Raw genomic sequence first — 20760 nt, forward strand, 5'->3', positions numbered from 1 at the left:
TTAAACTTGGATGGTTCACGTTGTTATACTGATAACAGCACGCCACCAAAAATTCTTTAGGGATCCTCTGACGTTTTTTAAAAAAAAGACATACTTCTTTTGAAGGGAAAGGATGAATATTAGGCTGTCAAGCCCCACTGGAATTTTTTCTATTATATGTTCCAAAAGGTATGATTTTAACCCAATTGCTTAGTGTTTTACATGGCAAATCAACCTTAAGGCAAATGGATCTTCCTCATGTTTGAGAAGAAGATAGCTAAATGTGGCCCATAACGGCATCCAAAAATCAACTTTTCTGGAGGTGCTATGAATTCTGTCTACTTTGCTAGGTTTAAATAAGGACGCTATTTTAAATCAGCTTCTGTCGAGTAATTAAAAATATTTTAAAGTGGCTTTTGGCCTTCTTTCTTTGTAACATATGCTGAACGATATCAGGTCATTTTCCTCTCAATTAATTTTTTTTTCCTTAATGTCAATTTTTTCTTTTTTATTTCATGGGTTCAATGACTTGTTTTCATAATATCAAAACAATTCCATGACGTGGTTAATTAACTAATGCTCCCTCTGTTGGTAGTAAGTGGAAATATTAGTCTTACAACATTGCTATTTTATAAAGCAAAATTAGCAAGAGAATTATCTGTTTTCTACTAACTTTTAAAACAGGTCAATTTTGGACACACAGTTCTTGGCAGGAGTCCTCTTAGAAATCACCATGGGCAATATTCAACAATCAATTTACCATCCAAGTCTACAATAAACCTTCTAGCAAAATATTTACTGAATTAAGGACCACAGGACCAAATCAAACTCACATATACTCCAGTTGCACTAACCCTACTACACATCACCAAGAGCTTGTGGAAAAGATCCAAGTTAACTAAAAGTCTAAAATAGATGGGTAAAACCAATTTAGTCATTAGAGTTGTTTCCCTTGGAAAGACTTCTCTTTTGTTACATAGTTTTTGTAAAGAAGTTGCTGAAAGGAAAATTAATGCAAAGTAATTTTGAAACTAAAACGCTCTCTTTCCTTTTAAAAAAAAAATGTAGTTTGGTGTTTCTGCTCTGTCTAAAGTTTTGCTTTGTCTCTTAAGTGTGTTAAAATATGCCCAGCAATGTCGTCATCTTTGATGTTTTTGTTAGGTTTAAGAATTCCTATATTTGACTTAGAATCCCTTCAGGACACTGTCTATAAATGGAAAAAAATCTCTATTTAATACCTTAATCAGGACCGAGGAGAGAAATCCCAACTAGGAGGAGAGAGTGGCACCTAGGATGTTATGATGCAATGGATTGGTGGTCTTTGAATGATGGATGTTGGCATCTGGGAAATTTTTGTTACTTTCTTTAAAACTTTTCCAAACAGCAAGGGTTAATAAATCATCTAAAGACCGATCATCTCATTTCACCCTCTCAGCCATGGTGGAAATAGTCAGAAGGTCATATTTGAAAGGAAGAGAGTAATTTTGGCATCAAGGCGTCCTGCTCTGTAACAGGCTTCTGATAACGCTGCTCTGTGGCCATGAAGGTGAGGAGCTCTGGCAGAGTTCTGTGAACTCCTCCTCCGGGCTGACCACAAAAGGAAAGAATTCATTTGTCAAGACCTCTAAACTACTAGTGTTTCATCAAAGAAAAAAAGGAAAGTCAATAGAAATTCTAGAATTTCTAGATCTCAATGAACTTCTAGAGAACCAAGAAATCTGTTTCTGAAAGATAAAGTCCCTCCCATGAAAAAGAACAGAATTCTAAGTGGATCGGTTGAAAAAAAAAAAAATCAGTGGAGTAACCTAAGCTTGCTAAAAGTCAAAGAACTACATATCAAAATACAAAGCAGCAGTTCAAATTACAGCAGGGATGGGCTGGCCACAGAGGCCCTCATCAACCCAGGCAATACTTAAAATAATAAAAATTAAGAAAAATTAAAAAAAATATGAAGAAAATATCCTTCCTCTCTTTCAAATATAACTTTAATTGCCTTTTATTCTTTCTATCTGGAAGCAGTATCGCTAACCTTAACAGTCTTGACTTACCAAAAAATATATATATGTGTGTGAAATAAAATAAAAGAGAAGGGATTGGTGGCAGTGTATGCAAAACCAAAATGGAAAAAAATTACTTTTAACAATCTCACTTTTTTTTTGTTTTTTTTTTTACACAAATACTGTTGTAAATATATTAAAAAAATCAGCATTCTATCTGGTAAACGTCACTTTTGCCCCTCTATAAAATTTTGAATTAAAAAAGCCTCAAGAACGTTTGATTATCCCCCCCCACCCTCCATTTCTCTTTCTCTCTTCCACAAGAATATATCCTGACACTTTTTTTTTCGTTTTTTGTTTTTTGCAAAGATTGTTGGAAATAATCCTTCTCTTGTACCTAGAAACGTAGGTGCAAACCTCTGATATCTTTGTTTTATCTGCATTCCTGCCTTTCATGAAAGTCCCTCTTGATTGTGCTGAGGCTGTGGCTCAGCGAAGACACTGAATAAATACGATAGCCACTGTTGTATGATGCTTGTCCAAGTCTTCCTGGCTTCTGCTGCAAGGGGGGATATGGAGGAGGCGGGCCAGGGTGTGTGGACCCAAGCAGAATCAGGGGGAGAAGCCTGCCATTTGCCTTTCCCACACCACCAAACCCACTGCCCCTTCCCACCCCACAGCCCTTTTATAAAATCAGACAACATGGTAGGTGGAAAACAGCAGGGCCTTTCCTCTGGCTTTTCAACCAGAAGTGATATTCCACAGTTTAAACTGGTTACTGTGAAGTCCAAGCGGCCAGAATTGTGAAAATGTCCACTGAAACACTGCAAGCGGTGTACTTAAAGACAGTAGGCCTTTTAGATTTTGTTATATATTTTTGTAGTGCTCTTCACAAGTGAAAAAAAATTTTTTTTTTTTTTACTTTTTTTTTAAAGATTTTTTTTTTTTGTAAAGAAGGGTTGTATTTAGAGGCCAGTAGCTAGAGATCCAACCAGTGGACCTCCTGAAGCACTACCAGGCCTTAAGGCCACCATCCGAGGGAGGCTGGGAAAACGATTATTCACCCGAGCCTCCGGAAATGTAATGTACCAGCAGGCAAAAAACAGTTCTTCATGTAGTACAAAATGAAACGAACCAAAAACGAAAACAGAAAGTAAAAATGAAACCAAAACATTTCTTAACTTCTAGTGCCATAGCTTTTTTTGTTTGTTTCTTTTTTGTTGTTTTGTTCATAAGAAAGAGAGAAAGATACTACTTATCCGTCAGACACATGCATCCTCATGTGGTCGTTGAACTGCTCGATTTGGTCAAACTTTGCTGGGCAGACGGAGCAGACGTAAGTGGTCCCCTCCGTGCAGGCCACCACCCCTGGGGGGCCGGCGCGGGCTCCGGGGGGTGTGCCCGCGGGAGGGGTCCCGTTGCTGGCACTGTGCAGGGCCACGTGCCGCTCCAGGAGGGTCTTGTGGGAGAATTTCTTTTTGCAGATGTAGCACTCGTAGGACTTCTCCCCCCGGTGGAGGCGCATGTGCACGTTCAGAGAGCTCTTCTGGGTGAAGCGCTTGTTGCAGATACTACACTGGTAGGCCCTCACTCCCGTGTGTGTCACCATGTGCTTGATAAGGTAATCCTTTAAAGAGAAGGAGCGCCAGCAGATGCTGCATTGGTGGGGCTTCTCACCTGTGGGTGGGGGAGAAAGACAGCAAGCAGGACGGAGCCAGACGTAGGGAGGGAGAAGGAGAGACAGGAAAACAAGACAACACAAAACAAACACACAAAAAAGAAATAAAAAAAAAAATAAAGTCTGCTTCATTAATGGATCACTCTTGATTGGGAAGATCCAGTCCTTTCTAGCCTCTGATGCTCTGAGAAACCTTACTTTAAGGTGATGCCAGGGCAGTCTAGAGTTTTCTGTTTTCCCTGTGTCAGAAAATGGCTCTCTTGGAAAGCTAAAAGATATTCCCCACTAAAAGGTCATCCTGTAGAGAAAAGGGAGGGCTGCTGTAAGGGGGTCGTTTTCAGTGTCATCATTGGGGGATATAACTATGTGTCTTCCATTAATTCTGTCAAACAAATACAAGAAACAAGAGGAAAGATCTTGGAGACATGGGGTTCTCTGGAGTCTTTGGGAACTGAAGGACAGTGGTCACATAAATTCGCTCTTTGGGGACATTCTCCATGTCCAGTGTTTCATCTAGTAAGTGTACTCATGCTTTGGTTTTAGCAATAAGTGGCTAACTTGGCAATACGTGATTCTGAAGGGGTACACTTTCAATTTTATCTATTTTATACAGAAATCTTCCTAAAACATAAGAGTGAACTGGCTATTCTGTCTTGACCTCACTGAGCGGCAGATGGGCCTTGTCTGGTGTGGAGGTTGAGGAGGTGGTGGGGCTCAGAGTCCAATCGTCCTGTTCAAACCCAGGCCCCAGCACACGGCACGCCACTCTGACAAATCTCCAAATGCCTTTGAGGTATACAGTCTTACTTCCCTCACTCTGCTGGTGTTGACATAAAAAACATATGCAATCACTTTGCAGACCACCAAGAGTGGTGTGGGAATACTTGCATGGTATCCTTATTACAACACTATCCTCCCTCTCACCCCTGCCCATTAAATGGTTCCATACGCTTTTTTGAACTCTTGGGTCAATTTAAAAAATAGTTTTCTCCTTCTTTGCTCTCAGTCTGTTGGCCGAAGCTCTTCTTTCTCCGCAGTTTACTGCTTTGGTTTGCTGTTGACTTAGAAACCAAACAATCAAGCTTGTTAAAAACAGTAAGGTAAGTATAAATATTGTCACTGAATGACCATGTGAGGCGTTCTTCTGTAAGTAACGTCCATAGGCCTGTGACTTCTCTTTGGATAAACAGAGACTTGTTTTTCGTGGGTGCTGTTTGTTCTCAGCTCTGCTCCTGACAGGTGAGATGAACTTCGATCAGGTGTTCCATCTCTCTCACCTCATTTCTGATTGCCCACCTCTGAGAATCAAGTCCTCCTATGTACTCTTCCATAACCCAGTCGAAAGCCCAACGCCTTTCAAGGTCTCTAGGGTAATATTTCAACATCTGCACTATGCATCAAGGTAGGAACTCTGTTTCTTAAATTTGAATTAACTTCCAATTAAAATATGTGCCTTGACTGTGTTTCCATTTTTTCCGTTATGAAACAGAAGAGGTGTGTCATGGTAATATAATAATGGCACTGAAAACAATCACCTCATATTGAGTGCTTAGTATATATGCCAGGCTCAATGTGTGTGGTCTGTTTTACGAAACTTGATCCCATCAGAAAGCTTTTTCATTGTGTTTGTAAACATACAAGGATATGTTCTGAAGCACATGATGGTAAGAGATGGCTGTTTCATTCAGGAATTACTCCACAAATTTCTTAATTTCACTGGTCTTTGAACTCTTTTCCCTTTAATTATTCACAAACATTTTGGCCTGCCTCCTGCTCCTCTTAATTCTCTTTTGATTTCCTTTCCCTCATTTTCACGGATGGGGCAGTATGATCCATAGGGTTAGAGGAGAAACATTTCACTTTTAGACTAAAGTGAGGGAATTTCGAGAGGCTTCATTCCTAAAGGAAGAGCTCAGTGTATGCATGGTGTTTACATAGGTACATTTTTTTGAAATGAGAGATTCCCTAGGAGAAGCAGTCATGCATATTATTTTTAGTTGAAACATTTCTGTCAGCTGTAAACATGTTTGGAACTTAAGGTGGTCATTGCCATCCCTGTGCTTTCAGTAAACTTTCTAGAGGCTACGATGGGCTGGCCAGCTATCTTTTAAAATATGTCCACCTGTCACCTTTAATAGGAAGCGTGCCTTCTTAAGTATCAGATCGTATTTTGACTGCTAGGAAGTTGAAACTTCGTCTATGTTCAAATGCTCTTGCTGTTTGAAACTTTCACCTTCTTCCCCTGTGTTTTTCCTTTAGGCAAGGTCACTGATGAAGGCTTTTTACTTTCACACCCTTCTAATCTGACTCCAAATGGATTCTTCACAGTTGTCATCTTTCCCTCCATAGCCCAGGTCTGTATGTTGTTTGTAAGCATGTCGTATTGGTGTGGCCCTTAATTATTGGTGTGACCCTGGGCTTGCTAAATGTTCTCATCTCTCTGGGTTTGTTTCCCTTTCTGTCAAGTGAGGAGCTGGACCAAGCACTTGCCATGGTCCCTTGCAGGTGTAGTGGCCTTCTGCCCACGTGGCCTACAACCCCTAGGATTCTAGTCAGGACTTGTCAGTGTGTGACCTGAGGGCAAGCTGCTTAAGCCCGCAATGCTTCAGCAGTCCCACATTTTAAATAGGGCAAAGTATCCTGTTTCCTTCCCTGCCACAGAAAAATAGTATGATAGTTAATGAGGCAAAAGGTTTGCAAAGCACTGGGGAGCTCCTTAAAGGAACTGCTCGCTATAATTATGAAGGTGCTGTGTTGGTGGAGCATAGGCATTTCGGGAAATGTCTTACTAAGTGGGGTGTATTTTCGGAGTAGTCAGGTGTCTCTGTATGTTTAGATTTGAAACTGTATCACTCACTAGAAATGTTAATTTTTTTTTCCTTTCAGTTATTTTCCTGCATATTACTTATAGCGAGCGATCCCCCTAGGGCTTTCGGTATTATACATGGAATGGACACAGTCGGCTGAGTATTCCTCTTAACGTGGAGAAATGAAGAGTTAAGACGAACAGTAGTGGATGGTTCTACAGGTCAGCCTATGGCCAGAAATGGCAAGTCCGATTTGTTAGACTCAAAGTACAAAACACAAAGTACAAAACAGACACTAAAATTATAACGTGAGCGGGGGAAGCTCACATAAGCCCCTTCACTTTAAAATGATTCATTTGGGGGCTGTAAGATGCAGGAGTCAGATATGAATTCCATTTCCTTGGTTGAATGACTTGGGTATGTTACTTAACCTCTCTAAGCCTCAGTTTCCTTATCTGTATCTTGAGAATAATACAGTAAGTACCTGTCTTATGAAGGTATTTTGAAAATTAAAGAAATAGAGCACTTAGCATAGAGTATGTGTTCATTTAAAAAAAAATTCAACCGTTCCCTTCGGCACACAGGGAATGATGATAAATGAAACCAACTGAGAAATGACTTGCATGGCATGGGGAAGCCAACTCAAGATTAAAAAAAATTATTTCAGATAATCAATAAAGCAAGTGATTATATTGCAGCTATGTAATTCAGAGTTAAGGGTACAGTCTGCTCTCAGTTATATACGCTAATGGAAAGAAATGATATCATGAATAAAACGTCAGCAAATAGCATAGACAGAGGATTTCTTAGCAAGCAACAAATGAGCTCGGGAGATGGAGAAACCAGACAGCAAGTGGAGAAATTGAGGGAGAGGCAGTGTCCTTTACTATTCCACGGGTGGGAGGGTAGTGAACGCATATACTTTTCTCCATTTTTTGAATGCACGCTTCCTAAGAGCCACTTTTTTAACTCCTTCTTGTGGACCAGCACTGATACTTACTCTACCATGACTGACAAGTGGGAGAAAGAGAGAGAGAGAGAGAGAGAGAGAGAGAGAGAGAGAGAGAGAGAGAGAGAGGAAGAAAGATACTGTTAGGTTAATAGATGCAGAGAATCTGTCCAAAGTTTAAGTAAAAGATATCCTAATGGGCCAAGCCACTCCAATGCTGTATAATGGGCTCAGCAAGAATACATTTATTCTGCTCATTCTTTCTCTAACCAGGCTTCTTCTGTGCTGCATAAACCAGGGCTTTTTTTCTGAAGCACTGTTTCCACCTGTCTCTCTCATTCTCTTGCCTTCTCCATCATACACTCTGGCATGACAACACCTCCTCAGGTAAGTACAGTGAGGGGTTCGAAAACCAAGCCTGGGTGCACGGTGAGAGAGCATGCAGGAGGAAGGAAGAGGGGAGTATGGTCTGGGGAAGATGGCGACTGGCAAGCAAAGCAGAAGGGGTCCTTGAAATTGCAGGTCCTCCGAATGGAGAAAATCAAGATTGGAACAGAAAATGGGAAAGGTTCTGTGACAAACACGGAAGGGTGCTCAGATAGAATCACACAGAGCTTTCACTGGCGGCAGCTATGAAAGTGTTTGCTCTCCATAAGAGAAGTCTAGTTGGAGGAGGGCAGACGTGCACACCTGAGATACGGCTGCTGTAACCGCCTGTCAACCTTTCTCTCCAGTTCTAGGGTGCGATCCTGGTGCCAGCTTGTACTTTGAGGCTGTCTAGGGGAGGATTGCTTATTGGGAACACATTGCATTCACAAAATATCTGTGGCTTCAGTGACAACTAAAATATTTTGCTATTAAGCAGAATTTTGAAGACCTCAGGGAACTTCATTGATATTACTTGACTTTTCTTACAACTTTATGAGTGGGGTAGATATGAACATCCCCAGAAGATGGTATATCTCCATTCGAGGGGTATAATAACATCCTGAAGGTCACTTAAGGAGTCAGTAATAGCTGAGAGGATGACCCCAGTCCAGACAAATCTCCTCCTTCCCTGTTAACAATTTCCTCTGGATTATGCTGCAGAATATATGATGCTGCTGTAATGCATAACATATATATTCCTAAATGGTTTGATAATTTTACAGCATTTACAGTTAAGTGCTTTCATAAAAATTATGTTATTGGGTTCTCAGAGCAACTATGTAAAGTAAGAACTATTAAGATCTGTATCTTATGTGGCAAAAATCTGTGGCTCAGATTGGTTATGGAATTTACCTAAGGTCACCTGGGTCAGAAAGTGATAAAATCAAGGCTTTCTTACTTCTTATCTTGTAATCATTCATTACTCCATTGACTTGATCTAATTAATAACCAAACCTCTATCTGAGAATTATTGTATTAGTATCTTGGTCTCACCATCATTGCTCTATTGATGGCACTGTAATGTTACTCTTATTGCTTTATGTATCTCAAATTCATGGTTAAAATAGTTGAGCTTCTAAATAACAAACAAAATTACTATATGTGCAGAGGACACCAATGGGCTAAAAATCACTGAATGATCTATTGACAAAATGATTCAGAAAAAGGCCCAAACATCTACCATTTGTTGGCAAAGAAAACACAAGTGGGAACACAGATACAATATATTCTCTAGCAAATGAAAAAAGAAAAAGGAAGGAAAGAAAAAGAAATTCAAGTCTTGCTGAGGAAATAATGCATTTATGTATAAGTCCTTTGAATTAAATTCTCCTGGAAAGCATGCCCACATTTTTGACATTCATTCACTTACTCAACATATATTTTTTAAGCAACTACATATGCTAACCTATATTCATCTATAGATTTTAAAGCTAAATGTCCTAAGGTTGGGTCTTAAAAGGAAAAGTCCAAACTGAATAGTACTGCCAGATAAAATACATGACACCCAGTAAAATCTCAATTGCTGATAAAAAATGAATAATTTTTTAGTATAAGTATGTCACAAATATTGCGTGAAATATACTTGGACTAAACAAACCTATTGTTTATCTAAAATTCAAATTTAATTGGGCACCCTATAGTTTCGTTTACTAAGTTTGACAACTTAGTAATAAGTGGTGGTTAATAAATGCCCAAATGCCGTCTGGTCAGTCTTATTATATGTGCGATTTTGTTATATAGAGCAAGGTAAGAACAAACAGAATGTGGTATCTGAAACGTTCACATCCTTGGAGAAAGTAGTTAATATATAAATGTGCAAAACATTTTTGTGTTACTTCTATATCATATAGTTAATAAACCGCTGTGGAAACAGCATACTTTTCCTTCTGGAAGAGATTAGACATCAGAGAAGGATTCGATTCATTCATTGATCACTATTTTTTGAATGTTTATCATATGTAAGGTATTATGTATTATGGTGTGTATATTTGAAGATATATATATATATATATATATACACATATATATATATATATATATATATATATATATATATATATATATATATATATATATATAATTACATATAAAACCATTTCTGCTTTCACAGTTTATATTCTAATGGGAAGCTATAGAGACAGCCATATAATTACAATACAGGTCAGTCCTGTTAACTGCCAGAGGGCTACGTCTGCCATGGTACCTGTATAGTTTGAGATTCCTAGCTCCCCTTTCATATGCTTGCTTCCATAACATAATTTATCCACTGTGAAGTCAAGCTGTTATCCATAAGTCTGGTTTACTTTTTCCATACACATAGATTCCTGAGTGGGGTTTTAGAGAACAGCGTTATGTAACAAAAACAACCTGATGCCATCTTCCTCCTAATCACCTAGGCCATCTAGGGAAGTCATTCCAACTTCATGTGAATCGGGGCTTATTAAAATCCAGACTGCTGGGTTCCATCCCCAAAGTTTGGGATTCAGATCTGAGCTGCTGGCGTGGGGATCACACTTCCAGAACCACTACTCCAAGGCTACCTTTGAATTTTCCCTATTGCTTGTCGCCCACATCTACTCTGGCACCAAGCATTCTTCATGTTCTCTGCTTTTCCCTTCCATTCCGCTTCCCTTGACTATTGTGTTTTCTCTTGGGAAGAGGCCTAGAGGAGTCCTGCTTTTTCCCGTCAGGGTGGTTTGTATTATCTTTGTTTTTTTCTCTGATTCTCATATTCAAATATGTCCTTAACTCTTGGTTTCCTTCCTCACAACTTTTATAAAAACTGTAGTAAAGTGAACTTGAGAATTTCCTACAATAGACAAAGTCCTACTGTGGTCTGTTTGGCAGGACAAAGAGTGGTTAGGTGAGAAATTTTCTTTTACTTAAAAAAAAAAAAAATCCTTAAGGATGAGAAAAAAATGTTCACATTAGGAAAGAAGTTCAAGGGAAACCCAAGGAGTATCACATTGCTTCAGCATTTGAATTCCATAGAGGAAGGAAACACGTGGAGAGCTTATTATTCAGAGATTGGATATAGAGCAAAGAAACTCAATGTCTCCTGGGAGGATGCGGCTAAAGTAACAATGATGATTAAAAACCAAACCAAACCAAACAAACCAAAACATTAAGTAGTACTTTACCTTTTATGAAAAGCTCTCACACGCATCATACCTTTATAGCTACTTAAAAGGTAGGCAAACTATTATTTCCATTTGAAACTCAAAGAAACTGAGGGTTATGAAATTAAGTGACTCACTGAAGGCCACAATTAGAGGAACCAAACTCAACCCAAATAATCTAATTCCAGTACAATCGTCTTTCACTTATATCCCCACTCTAAGTGTTAGTATTATAATCATTATGGAATATGCTTTATAACCAGGGCTTCTTTGGTTCTCTAAGGTAGAGCTTAGCTCCATAATCAATATGATGGACTACTTATTTGTCTTAAACACTTCCTTTAATGAATATGTGGGTCATTAACATAAAGCTACACAGAATTGTACTTGGAATCCAATCTCAGAATTGATTTCCTGCAGTAGTTGAAAACAAGTACCATTTACATTAAACCTTGGAGCTACTGAAATGCAAAGCCAGTTACTATGCATAGTAGCTGTGATGCCAAGACTCTAAATATCTTTCCTTTTAGCTCTCTCAATCCTCAGTACTGGTAGGGTTCTTTTTGGTTAGACTATAGATAAGAATACTGACTCCATCCCTACTCTTCCAAGTATCCCCAGTACTTTCTAGAGTCTTTTTAGACCAACAAGGGGACTTTTTTGCTCTGGATTTTTATCATTTCCGCTGGCTCCTGTAAAGTTGGGAGGCCCTACTTTCAGAGAGAACTTTGCTTTGACGTGTGGGCCAACCATGAATCCAGGTCCTGCATTACTTTGATATGATCAGGCTATCTCGTTTTTGAAAATCTAGACCAGTTGTTCCTAAACGTTGTTAGGTTATGGACTCCTTCAGTCAGACAAAAGTTTTGACAGACAGATGGCCCTTCCAAACTGACACTGCCAAATAATTCTAGGGTGAAAGGGAAGAGTGATGCTTCTTTTGAATGAGGTGCTAGAGTGATATATGTGCACTATTAATGGTTCTCAGATGTGGCCTTGTTATACACACCAATACAAAACCTTCATAATTTACTGAGGAGCCTGATAAACCATAATTTACTGAGGAACCATTTAACTTCATAGTTTACTAGATATCTGAAGGCTACACTTTAACCATAACTTAGGTTTGTCAAATGACTTTACTTGTACCTCTTGCATTTATGATGCATAAATGTGCAAACCCATTGCTGGTTTTCTTACGGACAAATCTAGTTATTTGGGTTAACTACAGAAACCTTCAGTGAATCCATTAGATAAATGTGTTTATATACCAAAAAGATAATTTTTAGTAGTACACTGAAAATTTTATGTTGTAAATTAAGGCCTTATTTCAATATGTGATCTATTAGAATGTGTGAATTTTATATCTGCTAGGTTTGCTGGAAGAGATGCACAAATGGAGAGAGTAGAAATGATTATGGATCAAGGACCAGCAAAGTCAACTTTGCCTAAGAAGACACTTCCACAACTGGTCTTTTTTCCCCCTTAATTCTTAACTTGATAGTTTATAAGACAGCTATTTGGAGGAGGAAAGAATATAAACTATGTGAGAGCACTCTGTAAACCATAAATTGCCAAATAAATAACAATATTAGTATTGGATTAATTTACCAAATAATGATGATACCCATGCTGAATGGAAAATTTCCTGGATTGATCTCAGATTATTAGTGCATTCACCTTTACCCCGAAATAAACACAGTGACTCATCACTACCTGGTTTTCTTTCTAAGTTTAGTAATGCGTCACTATGCTCTTTTTGGAGGTGTGGAAACTGTCATCTTTAAGAACAATTGATTTGCATAAAGGGGAGTATATGGATTTACATGATGTCCTGATATGAGCTAAACTGCAAAGAAGGAAAAGTTCATCTTAAGTAACGTTCTAGTGTAGTTGTTCACTTCCACGTTGGGTATCTTATCTCAATATCTATTGCTCTCCTTCCCTTCTAATCCCCAACTTAAATTTATCTGCTTTATGACCTATCCCCTGGCTATTCCTGCTAGCTGATCTGAGAAACAAGGTTGCTTTGATGAACTAATTTGTTTTCATGTATTGTAATTCAAGTGTGTAACTTTCTCCTGGTAACTTATTTGTCATTTAACAGGGATATTCAAGAACCAGAGGTTTACCAGAAGAGTAACTCTCAAAATAGGAATTTCAAAAATGGTGATCATCATTGGGGTAGGCATTTTCAGGTACAAGAGCATCTCTGAAATCATATTGCATGTGTGGTCCCTTATATGGAAGAGCATCTGTGGAGCTCTTGCCTCTATGTCTGTCCCGTTACAGAGCTAGGAAAGAGCACTGGCCGTGAGGTCAGATCTTAGCTCTAGAATTCTAGAAGTCAGGGATGAAAGACCATCTCACCCCATTCACTACTTGCCTGATGACTGAATCCTTTCTACAGCATCCCTAGGAATGGTTCACCCATTCTATCCTTGAATACCTAACACCTCTAATTATAGGAACCTACACCCTTTGGAGGCTGTCCATCCCATCTTAGAGCAACTCTGACTGTCAACACACATTTTCTTTTATTTTGTTGAAAGAATCTCCTTAGAGCTTCCAGTCATTGGTCCAGTTGTACCTTTTGGACTCAAACAAAATAAACATAATGTCTCTTTCCTCCCAACCATTTAAATAATACTAATAGTGCTAATGATAACTACCGTTGATAGAGTGGTAAGAACTTGTTTCAAGAAATTCATATATATTAATTCATTTAATCCTCAAAACAGCACTATAAGAAAGATCTAGCACTATTCTCCTCATTATATAGACAAGGAAACTGAAATATAGAAAGGTTAAGTAATTTTCCCAGGGTGACAAAGTTTAGTAGTTGCTTAGTCTAAATTCAAATCCAGGCAATCTGGCTTCAGAGCTCCAACTGAACTAGTACATTATGCCGTCCCTGCAGCTCAAACACTTGCGTGTGGCTCACGTGGTGCCCTGGGTCTCCTGTTCTGCAGTCTGAGCATCCCAGGGCCTTCAAGCACGGTTCATATGCCATGGCTTTACATCCTGCATCATCCTATTCATACTCCTCTGGACGTGTCCCAGTTAGTCTACTGTCCTTTAAAAAGGTAGTACCTAGAACAGACTGTGGTCGCTAGATGTTGACAATAGGGAATAAGCAATAGAAAACAGAGTGAGTCTGTCACTCCTCCTCATTTCAGGGACCACAAATGCAGCTTATGCTTGCATCAGCTTTGTTGTGGCCTTTTCAAGCTGATGGTTCATACAGTACGTTCCACAGACTGAAAACCCTCATCCCTGTTCTGCCTAATGACTTTGGTCTGTAAAATGAGGTGCTGGAGTATATGATCTCCAGGGCTCAACACCTAGGATGAAAGAACGTATTACAAAGTTCAATGTATTTAAGGGATGCTGTGCCTGCCAATTCTTTATAAGGCTTTTCCCCACTTGGCCCTTCTCCATAAAGGGTTTCTGGGATTTTGTCTTTTGGTGACAGGGTGCTGTGTTCCTGTGAGAGGGGCACAGTTGGGCCTTACAGTGGGGTCTCCTTAAAATCTGAAAAATGACTCCAAACCTTCCCTTCCACCTGCTGTCCTGCCCCTCCCTTCCCACAGCTCCCTCACACCTGTCCCTGCTGCTAGGCCTCTAAGGGAGGCCGGCACTCACCTGTATGTACAAACATGTGCTTGACGTAGTTCTGTTTGGCCGTGAAAGTCTTGTTGCAGAGAGTGCACTCATAAGGCTTTTTTTCGCCCTGCCCACTGGCTGTGCTGTGGCCTGCAGATGGGGCCAGGGGCTGTGGCGCTGGCAGCTGTGCAGTAAAGGTCGACAGGCCGGGCTGGGACACTGTCACAAACTGGGTCTGCTGGCCTGCCAGGGGCTGTGGCAGGCTGAAGAGGAAAGGCTTGGGGCCGCTGCCCGCGGGCTGGGTAGTGAAGAGGGCTGGCAGGTAGGTGTTGCCGGCTGTGCCAATGACCTGGGTGTTGCTGGTCAAGGTCAGAGGCATCCTCAAGTTGCTGGTGAGGGTTTCTGTCTGGCGTAAGTAGAGCTGGGTACTTGGCAACGGCTGCCCGATGGACGTGTTCACCGAAGGCTGCTGCAGGACGCTCTTATCCGAGCTGTTGCTGACAGTGATGACCGTGTTGTCCATATCCACCTCCGTGCTCCTTTCCGGGGAGGAGGCACCGGTCTCTAACTGGTGTGGCTGCGGGCCGCCCTCTGCAGGGACTTCCGCGGCTTGCTCAGGTTGGGCGGGTTCAGCGGGGCCATCCCGCACGGCCCCGGGCCCAAACTGCTGCTCCACCGAGTCAGGCTCGGTGCCTATGGAGGAGCTGACGCCGGAGTCGAAGCTTTCGCCCTTGGGCTCGCTCTCGGTGCCCTCGGCCTGATCGGTGTCTTCCGTACACTCTTCGGATTCATTGCGCTCCAGGATCTGCACCCTTTGCTGCCCATAGTAGTCGTAATCGTCCTCCATCTCCTGCTTGATGTGGATGTTGCCCACCAGGGTCTGGATACGCACAGGCCGGGGCTGCTTGCGGCAGTGCGTGGTCTCGGGGGTGGTGGACAAGTACCGCTCCATCTGCTGCGAGCGCTCGTGGATGCGCGTGATCCAGCTGGGGTCTTCCATGTGGTGGTCGCGGGGCAGGCCGAGCGCGGTCTCGTGGTGGCTGACCACCGCGCCGCTGTAGAAGGAGCGCTCGCCGCTGCCGTTCTGCATGGAGCAGGCGTACAGCGCCGAGTAGATCCTGTCCACGCTGTGCTGCGGGTGGCTCTGCAGGTAGCCCGACTCCGTGTCGCTGCTCTGGCCCGAGGTGCCCGACTCCGGAGTGCCGCGCGGCGTGTCCTGGCCCGAGTCCTGGATCCCCGGGAACACATCGCCCACATTCTGGGACACGATGCGTGTGCACTCATCGATGACGGTTTTGATCTGCAGGATGCTGGCGGCTGTAAGGATCTGCAGGGCTTCCGACTGCGACACGCGCAGCACGCCGCTGTACATGAAGTCAATGAGCTTTTGCACCGACTGCACTGACACCACGGACGGGATTTCGATGTCGCTGTAGCCCAGCAGCAGCTTGTCCTGGAAGAAGGGGCTGCCGGCTGCCAGCACACAGCGGTGCGCGCGCAGCATGCTCCCGTGGATGCGCACCGTCACGTCACAGAAGTGGCCACGGTTGCGCTGCTCGTTAAGGGTCTCGAGCACGGAATTGCTGAAGTTGTGAAGGTTGATGCTATGAATGCGCTCGGTCATCCCCTTGCAACTGATGTCACCTGCACGCCAAGACAAACACAAAAGAGGGCGTGGGTCAGAGCTGGCCGACTGCGTTCCCAACACCTAGGCCTGTGCTGGGTCATGCTCCTGGCTCCTAGAAGTCCCTGGTAGACACAAGCGGGCTCTTTGGAGAGATGGACAGGCTCTGCACAGGGGTCAAGGTGCCGATAGGAGTCCTGTGGGAACGAGGCCTTGAATTTTGGCCCAACAGAGCCCCAGCTATTTTGGGGAATCGAGTCCATGTTAATTCTTAGAGCTTCAGCCGGGTTGTCGGTGGAGGTAGAGCAGCCCGGTAAACAGAAAGGTCATTTGCCTGCCATTCCTACAACTTCAGCAAATAAGAACCGAAAGGCAAACGGAAGACTTGTTCTCATGGAACTCTCTACCTCCACTTGAGACAAGCCCAAGCCCAGATCCTTTGGAAAGCTTACATTTTCCCCAACTTATCAGAATTCCTTATTTTATTTATAGACTGCAACAGTATTCATAGTAAAAAATAAATTCCCTTCCTGTTAGATTTCTATGGCACATTCCCCAAATCTACACCATGTATGCAAAAATTCTTGGAAAATTCAAGCCAGACCAGGATGTTCACCAAACAGCGGCCACCTGGTTCCCAGTTGAGAGACAGGTTATAGAACACAACGTGCTCACTAAAGGGGCACTCGTCTGGTGCTTTCTGTATCTACAGAAACATTCTATGGGTGACCTGGTTCTTGTCCTCTTTGACAATCTGAGTATGTTCTAGGGTGCTTGCATGTGATATGGTGGCTTTCTGAATTTTCTGAGGCTTACTGAAAAAGGAATCTTCATTAAGGGATCAGAGATGGTAGTATTGACCTTGGAGACTGGAGTACACTTGGTGATCATATTTACCATTCGAACTGGGCACTTTGAGAGTGAAAGGCAGCTCTGTAAAGAATTAGGTCAGGATAGCAGGAGTAAACCAGGAGTGGGATGTAGGAGCCCCCTAGGTAACTGGGTGCTCTATGCACTTCCTACAGGGAAGTATTAAACGGCTCCCCTTGGGGAGGAACAGTCAGCTATGTGGAGGCTCTGGAAAGTCTGACTCATTGCCATCCTTACACCCCAGACTGTGAAGACAAGGCATAATGTTAGTGACATGTGGGTCACAGATTGAGAAAGAAAACAGTTGGCTATAACAGTAAGTCTTAGGGATTTCCTCTTTTTCTACCTCACCTCTCAAGTGACTCTGAAGAATCCCTCTCTCCAAATCACACCTTAGTCAGATTTGCCATTCTTGCCTTCACAATTGAATAATCAGCTTGCCAGGGGCCAAGGAAATGGCCTTTCAAAACCAGGTGGCCCAGGCATTGACCCCTGTCTTGTTAGAAGTAACCCCAGAGGCCATGGCCTCAGAGAGGAGGAGTGCTCACCTCCTCAGGTTCTTTCTCCTCCGTCTTAGGAGAGCAGACCTGCTCAGGTAAGTCTGAGCTCAACTAGAATTTCTACCTTGCTCTACTCAATCTGCTCATGCTGTCTGAGCTCAGTCGGTGTGACTACATTTTTTTATATACTCATTCATTTTCTCTGTTCCCATCTTTGCGTTGTCAGCCTCACATCTATCCACTTAACTTAAGAAATGCCTACAGTCTCTTTGTTCACCTTCAGCGATATGATTTGCACAATGTTTTACATAAGAGAATTCCTTCTTGTTCCGACTTCCACTGGGTCTGTTCCATTCCTAAAAATAGTTCATTAGGCTATGGTTTCCATTTCTTTTTTATTTTTACTAGTGTAAAACAAACTGTCTTTGCCAGATTAAAGAATCATTGTGAATCCCTGTAATTGCACTAAACATGGCCCCAGAGGAAGGCCCCAATAACCCAGGAAGGAATATTCAGAAAATAAGTCAGCAGACCAAATTCCAACTTCTTGCTGAGTCCCCTGTGTGCATTGGTACCATGATAATAGTAACAAGGGCAAACTTGGTTCTTAGAGCTTATCATGTGTCAAGTCCTAGAGCTGTTAGAGCTGCTTTAACTACTTTGTGTCTATTATTTCATTTAATCCTAACAACAACCGTATGACATAGTATTATTACCTCCATTTTTCAGGTGAAAAACTGAGGCCAGAGAAATTAAGAAGTTTGCTCAAAGCCACAAAAGCCGTTGATGGTAGAGTTGGCATTTGAATCCAGGCAGTCTGGTTCTAGAGGTCCTACTCTTGTCAACTTCACTATATTGCACACTTTGCCCCTGAGTTAAGTCTAGCCCTTCAGTGTGCAGGGGCTGCAGTAAAGCTCTGTGAAAAGGTTTGCCTAGCAGGCCCTCCAGCTACTTCTATACCCAGCCATGAATTCGCATGGTGTTCACATTTCTGGGTCTTGGGACTTAAGCACAGCCTCAGTCATCTAATAAGGAACATATTTTTTAAAGTTTGTAAGTGGCATGATGCAAGAGATAACACAACTTGCCCTGGCATTAAAATGTAGACTTCTCTATATACAATTTTATCAGCACCAAGGGCTCTTTCATTTAAGTAAAACAGTAACCATTAAAACTGGTTGAATCTCTGATAAAATCACCATCTCTGAGTAGGATGGATTTATTAAAAGTATTTTTTTCCCCCAAACAGGTGAAAACACTCTTTAAACACACTTGCTCATAGCACCGGTTGCAACTGTATCAATCAAGATGTCATGTGTGATGAAGAGTTGTCATCTTTCTGCTAATTCTGGGAAGAAACTCGATCACAATTATTTTAATAATTAACGTCCTTGTAGTGTTGTACAGTGTAGAAAACTCTTTCACATGCAGCATCTCCTTTACTCCTTAACAACAATCCTATATGCTCCCAGGACAGGTGCTATTATTACTGTTTCTTGTGAGAGGAGGCTAAGGCTCTCCGAGTATCTAAATGACTTGCTTAAAGTTCTACACAGCTAGGAAGTTGCAGGGTTGACATTAGAACTCATGCCCGTTGATGCTCTTTTCATGGCTCTTTTCGGTCAACACTGGGTTGCTGAGGAATGACACTTGGATTGCCCAATGATGTAGTGCCATCCTAACTCTAGAGACACAGAAGAGAAGCTACATACTGCAAGTGATGAAGGAGGTTGCTTAGAGATGGAAATGCTCAAGAGCAGAAGCTGTTATCACTACACGCACGCGCACACGCACAATCTCATGAGGATAATTCAAACTGCTTGTTTGACCAAACTGGTTGAGTCTATCTAAACAGTCAGGTAAACCCATAGCGGTCGCCATGCAAAAACATTTCTTTGAAATACTCTGAGTTATGATTATTGCAGTCATGGTGTCACCATCTTCATTCAAAGCCACAGAGACAGACTCAAACCTGCGCACATATACATCCTGACTGACAAGCCCCGCTGGGTTTTTATAGACACTTTCTAAACATCTCCCCAAGTACACTGGTCCTGCATGGCAGTGAGCAGCCATGAAAGGCTCAACAGGTTTTGCTGATATGGGTACAGACGTGATGGGGGGACCCTGCCTCCCCATTCAAGCATGCCTCATTCCTTCAGCACACAAAGCTGAAGCAATTCCTTTCCCAGGCTTTCTTTGATTTTTTACACTAATACAGTGGGAAAATGTTTCTGCCACAGCAAGGCAATGTCTAGGCTTTTGTGAAACCTGTCCTTTTCATCCAATGGGCATTAATGTATAGATTCCAATGGAATAAGTCTGAAATACTCTACTGTAGATTTGTCCTCCATTGAAAACAAATCTTGATTAGATGGTTATTCAGGGACTGTATAGGAAGGAATGGTGTGAAAATGCTAACTCCATTCTTTCCTAGATTGGCACTGAATAGGCATTTGGGCTATTCAAAAAAAAAAAAAAAAAAAAAAAAAAAACCAAGAAAGCAAAAAAGAAAAAAACAAAACGCCTCTCGCTCTACAAAACCGTACAACTTTACAAAGATTATGTGTACTTGGGAACGCCACCCCACCTGAAAAGCCCCCACAGTGGTATGGACATAGAATTGATGGCAAAGTGATAAAAATAATTCTCTGTGTGTTTTAAAATAATAACCTACATCTTTTCCACTAGAGTAAAAATACAGAGTCAGCTTGTGACGGTATTCTCTAGAAACATGCAAGGAATTCTACCACTGAACGTGATCACGGATGCTAGGTGACTGTGCCCTTTGAGTGAGCACAGTATGGCCAGCGCTAGTGCAGGAGTGAGCAGGAGTGAGGGAAAACCTGCTTGTGCTGAGGTAGGTGAAAGAGGGCCCGGCTTTCTGTTTTGTAGGAACCCAGCTCCTGTCTGTCACTTAAACTGCAGGTGTCCAGGAATAGGACTTAGCATGAGAATAAAAAGCTGTCTGAGCACAAGAGAAAATGAACAAGAAAGGAAACAGCAGGCAATACAGTCTTTTAATTAGGTGTGAAATCCAGTCCTTCCTTAGTCCAGATATATAAAATGAGAGTCGTGGAAGCGGGAGCTACTGGAGTGGGAGATGGGAATTTGAAGTCTCTGTGACTTAGGAAACAGGAGCTGACTTGGAAACATCAGCTCTCAAATTAAAACCGACATGAATTTCGGTCAAGTCAACAGG

At 41.9% G+C, this 20760-nt stretch overlaps 1 protein-coding gene across 48 annotated transcripts in view; it reads right to left on the reverse strand.

Annotated features, from left to right (window-relative positions):
• Positions 1-499: 499 nt before the first annotated feature.
• Positions 500-20760, reverse strand: part of ZBTB20 (zinc finger and BTB domain containing 20) — a 755798-nt gene continuing 735537 nt past the window's right edge. For all 48 annotated transcript variants that reach the window (XM_081027936.1, XM_081027923.1, XM_081027918.1 and 45 more), the window contains 2 exons: positions 14604-16208; positions 500-3653 (listed from right to left, as the gene is read on the reverse strand). In XM_081027936.1, the coding sequence (XP_080884062.1) occupies positions 3232-3653; positions 14604-16188 (2007 nt within the window). In that variant the 5' untranslated portion in view covers positions 16189-16208 and the 3' untranslated portion in view covers positions 500-3231. The remainder of the gene's footprint in view (positions 3654-14603; positions 16209-20760) is intronic.

Source organism: Rhinolophus hipposideros (genome assembly GCF_964194185.1).
Source record: "Rhinolophus hipposideros genome assembly, chromosome: 2".
In the NCBI taxonomy this organism is placed as follows: Eukaryota; Metazoa; Chordata; class Mammalia; order Chiroptera; family Rhinolophidae; genus Rhinolophus; species Rhinolophus hipposideros.